Genomic DNA, 5,570 nt, shown 5'->3' with positions numbered 1-5,570 from the left:
GAGGGGAATTTGTTTGCTTGCATATGTATTATATATTTCAACCTGCTGCATCCAAATCTGTCTGTTCCTAAGTGATACACTTTAGCTTTGACCCTAAGCCAAGCGTCCAAGAGTGGTACCCAAGATGTCTGGTGCAGAAATCCTTACCAGAAAAAAACTTGTCATTGTAGCCATACTACTTAGCCCAGTGGCCTGGCGTGCTCTGGTCCATGGGGTTACGAAGAGTTGGACACGACTAAACAACTAAACAACAACAACATGGTAGCCAACATGGTGCCCTCCAGTTTTTAACTACAACTCCCATCTTCCTTAACCGTTGGCCGTGGTTTCAGGGGCTGATGGGATCTGCAATCCATGATATCTGGAGGGCACCATCTGAAATGTCAAGGATGCGCTAATATTAGCTAATAATTTATCACAAATTTTTTGGAAGGCTAAACTGAAAGATTACAAAATAGCCAACTGAAATGGCAACAATGCAAAATCTGTTTTGAAACCAAGCCCCCTCATTGCAGAGCATTAATTTAGTCATAGTTTGGTGGATAATGTAGCCTTCTGTGACATAGTTTGGTGGCAGCTCTGTACATGACCATACAGAGGCTCACCCTGCTTATGTCAAGAGGAGTTTCTTGTTATATCGATGTGTTTCAGCCAAACCTAAAATGGATGAGTCCAGCTGCCCAAGCAACCAGACCTTGCTTGAGGGGACTTTGCATTCGCTGGCCTGTGAAGCCAATGGGACTCCCACCCCGCTGGTCATTTGTGCCAAGGAGGGCGGCATTGAGGAGTTCTACAGAGAACGGAATGTCAGCAGGAATGACTCTGGCATCTACCAATGCAAGGCCACCAATGGCCACGGAACTGAGAGATGGTTGGTGAATGTGCAAGTGGAATGTGAGTAGGTGAAGGAATTTGTTTCACTATTTTTTTTTAATGTGAACATACCTAATTCACACTTCCTGCAACAGTACACAAAGTGAAACACAGTTGTCCTACAAAAGACACACATATCTAAATTTTGTGATGCAGTTCTCCAATCAATTCTCCAATTATACAAAGATGTGGAAACTATGCATAAAATGCATATATTAATGAAGATAACATATGAATGCATTTATTAGAGAACACTGCTTTGCAAATATGTGTATATCAAGCCAAGTTGCATACAGTTGTGTATACGAGGATAAAATTGCTCTAAATTGCTGATGAATTTTCATGAAGACTTAAAAAATGAAAATTGATGCAGAAATGTGGAGCTCAGCTTAAGATAAGACTGGAATAGTAGAAACTGAGAGAAGCAAAAATTGAAAGGTGGGTCATCAGTCTAAACCAAGGCTGGACCAAAGTCCTAGCCCGGTTTCCCAAAAATATTATTCAATTTTCCAAGTGTCCAGTTTTTTGCTGCTTTCTTTGGTGGGTGGTATTTCTCCAAAATTTTCAGAAGGCATTGCTGCTGGAACAGCACATTGCAGTGCAACATTACATTCCAGGTGGACTAAACCACAAGTTATTCATTTCCCCTCCCTCTGAGTTTTCTGCTGATACCTCTCCAGGCTGGGAAAGTGCTTCAGGTGGAAAAGGTAGAGTTACACCTGGGAACTCTTGAACTGAGCTTGCTAGCAGCACCCAAATATAACAGTGATGAAGAGCAAAGAAAGGTAGCCTCTTCTTGGGTTTACTGGCTGACCTGAAGCCACCTTCTCTTCTGTTTCCAGACAGGCCTGTTATCTCCATTCTGGCTGTCAGTGGTACCTTACCCATCAGAAGGGGAGAAAACTTTACCATCACCTGCCAAGCGGATGGGTCTCCAGCTGCCAGCTACTCCTGGAAGGTCCCTCAGGCCTCCAACCTCAACTACGGTGGCAACAACAGCACAGTGACTGTTGCCAGTGCAGATGGACAGAACAGTGGTGTGTATGAGTGCACAGCCAGCAACAAGCATGGGCAGCAGCACAGCCAGGTGGAGATCAAGGTGGAAGGTGAGGCCACATAGCAGAAAGGATTCGAAATACTGTGTGCCCTTTTGGTTGCATCTTGAGTGCTAGAAGTCAAAGCTAGACAATCCACCCCAACTGGGTGCTGGCAAAGGAACAGGTCAGTCAAAACTATGTGAGCAGCAGGTGCAAGTGCTTAACAGGTGTGTGTCCTGGAAGCTTAAATCTATGCTGGGGGAAGAAAACTAGGGTTGTATTTTACATCAGGCATTGAAATGCATACTGGGAATTTAGGATTGCACTATTAAAGTGGATTAAAGCACAACAAATTCACTTTTTAAAAGTGATGGATGGCAGCTAACAGATTGAAGATGAATCCCAACAAGACAGAGGGTGGGCAGGTGTGGGGGACTCCCTGGTCCTGAATGGAGTAACTGTGCCCCGAAAGGACCAGGTGTGCAGCCTGGGAGTCATTCTGGACTCAGCTGTCCATGAATGTGCAGGTTAATTCTGTGTCCAGGGCAGCTGTCTAACAGCTCCATCTGGTATGCCAGCTGAGACCCTATCTGCCTGTGCACTGTCTCACCAGAATGGTACATGCCCTGGTTATTTTCCACTTGGACTACTGCAGTGTAGTCTACGTGGAGCTACCTTTGAAACTACAACTAATCCAGAATGCGGCAGCTAGACTAGTAACTGGGAGCAGCCACAGGGACCATATCACACTGGAAGACCTACATTGGCTCCCAGTATGTTTCTGAGCACAATTCAAAGTGTTGGTGCTGACCTTTAAAGCCCTAAATAGCCTCATATACCTGAAGGAGCATTTCCACCCCCATCGTTAAGCCCAGACACTGAGATGCAGCACTGAGGCTTTCTGGCAGTTCCCTCACAGAGGTGAAGCTACAGAAGGCCCTCTTGGTAGTGGCGTCCACCCTGTGGAACGCCCTCCCATCAGATGTCAAGGAGATGAGTAACTATATAACCTTTAGAAGACATCTGAAGGCAGCCCTGTATAGGGAAGCTTTTTAAAGTTTCATGTTTTATTATATGTTTATATATGTTGGAAGCTGCCCAGAGTGGCTGGGGCAACACAGTCAGATAAGCAGGGTACAAACAATTTATTATTATTATTATTATTATTATTATTATTATTATTATTATTATTACAAAAAAACAAACTTTGTGGTTAGAAAAGTGATGGGAAAATGCACTGAAAAGTGTGGGGAGAGCAAGTGATTGATGAGTGTACACACCATGCAAGCAAATCTGGATGGATGTTGATTGTTATGTAACCTCCCCAGAAACAAATCAGAATGAATGCTTAGCAAAGACCAGACATTGCCCAACCTCTGTGTAAGCTTTGTGCAGAGCAAATCGGAATGAATGCTCAACAGGTTGTATGGAGAAGCATACAATGTTACATTGCGGGTACAATCTCCTGCCTCGCTTCTTAGAAAAATGAAATGCAGTCACCAGAAGCTGAAAATAAGTGGGAGAGGAATGGCAGGGTGGTGAAGAGTGGGACTTAATTTTATCCTTTTTCTTTCTGTTTTTCTGTTCAACATCACATGCACACCCCAGCTGTTTTTCCACTTGCAGGAGAAAAGATACAGACAGCTGTTCTTCCCACCCTGCCTGCAAGTTGCAAAACAGCAGGAGGGAAGGCTGAGTGAATGGGAAAACACCTGGAGGAGCAAAGGTTCCTTTTGTAAGGCGACACACTGTTAGGAATAAACTGTTAAGAATACACTTGCACTCTGCTTCCTCCTTTGCAGATCATTGGCTTTACATTATTGCTGTCATAGCAATTGCTGCTGCCACCATGTTGGTCCTGGGAGGAATGGCTGGGGTCATTTACTACCTCAAATCCACAGCCTGTAAAAAAGGAGAGTACAATGTCCGTGATGCAGAGAATTCCACCGAAGCTACTTGCCTAAACCGTGAGAGGACCTGTGATGGTGACATCTATGGTATACAGCTCACCAGAACCTGAGCAAGTCTCTGGACAGGTACCGTACCCCAGGCCTTGCCTGCTGAGACACAGCCAGAGAAGGATCGGTAAAAGACACCTTTCCTGTACAACCACCACACTTCTACCACCATCTCTGTCTCTGAAGGAAGGGCTCATACACTGGATTATACAGTGCTCTGCTTCACTGTGGAGTTGCTGAGCAGCCCATTAAGAGAGACACTGTTGAGGGTTCTCAGGGTGGAGAGCCAGCTTTTGTGCCCCATGGTTAGGGTGCCAGCCAGACATTTTGCATGGCACTCTCCTACATGGGTCTATCCATCTTCCTCCTCCTACATTCTCTGTTGCTCCTGCCGCTGGAAATAATGGAACTGCATTGTCCCTTCGAAATGCAGTACTTAAACAGGTCACGGCCATTCTGATTTGTAGTCTGTTTATACCTGTTAGCAATACTTCAAATGATTTAAGCATCATTCTGCTTCACTCTGGATGGTTGCAGTTGACTGGGGCCTTGCCAAATGGGAAATAGCAGCTTTGGATCGCGCATTCTTGCACATGGAGCAGGACGTCATCATTTCTACGACAAAATGAAGAGTGCCATTTTTTTAAATAATAAAAAAACATACTATGAAGGTGAGGAACCTGAAAGGACATTGAACAAATGCACTTATAAGTCATTGGTTCCCAGAGACTGAGTCAAACTAGATTAAAATACCATGAAAATGTGTTTAATCTGGATTAACATTGTTCCATTGTATTTTAACCATCATGCTATTTTAATTATACTAAATTAAAATCCATCATTTTCTGAAATACAATATGAGGAAATCCAGCCGAATCAAATGGATCCCGTTTAAATCCATGCCTTTCATTAAGATGGTTTTAACTGATCTGCATATGTAGATTCAAAAGCTAAACCTTTCCCCACCCACTGGACCTAAGTATGATGAAATATAATTAAATCATAGCATTGTAGAGTTGGAAGGGACCCTGGGGGTCATCTAGTCCAACCCCCTGCAATGCAGGATTCTCAACTAAAGCCTCCATGACAGATGGACACCCCAGTGCTGCTTAAAAACCTCCAAGGAAGGAGAATGCACCACCTTGAGGGAGTCACGTGGTAGGTACTGCTGAAATTTGAAAGGCTGAAGCCCAAAGCTCAGGGACGGGATACCCCCAAGGAAACCCACTTTGAGCTCCCCAGAAGAAAGGTGGGGTTCCAAGGTGTAATAGATGCTTCAAGGTGCTTTGTGCCTAAAGTGTATAGCTGAGTTTCTTTTGAGAAATCTGCCTAGAAGTTTGAAAAGGACACCTTCCTCAGGGTGCTTCCATTTAAAGATCAAACAGTGCATGATGGCAGGTGTCAAGCCTATTGGGTTGTTCTTGTTTTTATTTGCATTATGTATTTTGTGTTTTTATATTGTGATTTTATTCTGTGAACCGCCCTGAGACCTGTGGGGATAGGGCAGTATACAAATTTAATAAATAAAGAAATAAATGCTTTTTTAGTCACACATCTGCTATAGTTACTTCCTCCCTGCTCGCTCAGTCAGGTGCCTTTCACAATGGTAGTATGTATAAATTAATTAATTTACCCCGCCCATTTGGCTGGGTTTTCCCAGCTACTCTGGGTGGCTTTCAAAAAAACATAAAACAGAATAAAA

At 43.8% G+C, this 5,570-nt stretch overlaps 1 protein-coding gene across 1 annotated transcript in view; it reads left to right on the top strand.

Moving 5' to 3' along the window:
* The window catches only part of ICAM5 (intercellular adhesion molecule 5), a 35,232-nt gene extending 30,791 nt beyond the window's left edge, over positions 1–4,441 (top strand). Inside the window, exons 10-12 of the mRNA XM_033173899.1 lie at positions 652–894; positions 1,716–1,979; positions 3,713–4,441. Of these exons, the coding sequence (XP_033029790.1) occupies positions 652–894; positions 1,716–1,979; positions 3,713–3,930 (725 nt within the window). The 3' untranslated portion in view covers positions 3,931–4,441. The remainder of the gene's footprint in view (positions 1–651; positions 895–1,715; positions 1,980–3,712) is intronic.
* The last annotated feature ends 1,129 nt before the right edge of the window (positions 4,442–5,570 follow it).

Source organism: Lacerta agilis, chromosome 16 (genome assembly GCF_009819535.1).
Source record: "Lacerta agilis isolate rLacAgi1 chromosome 16, rLacAgi1.pri, whole genome shotgun sequence".
Taxonomy (NCBI): domain Eukaryota; kingdom Metazoa; phylum Chordata; class Lepidosauria; order Squamata; family Lacertidae; genus Lacerta; species Lacerta agilis.
Note: the sequence above shows the minus strand (reverse complement) of the source record. Positions and strands in the feature narration are given on the sequence as shown.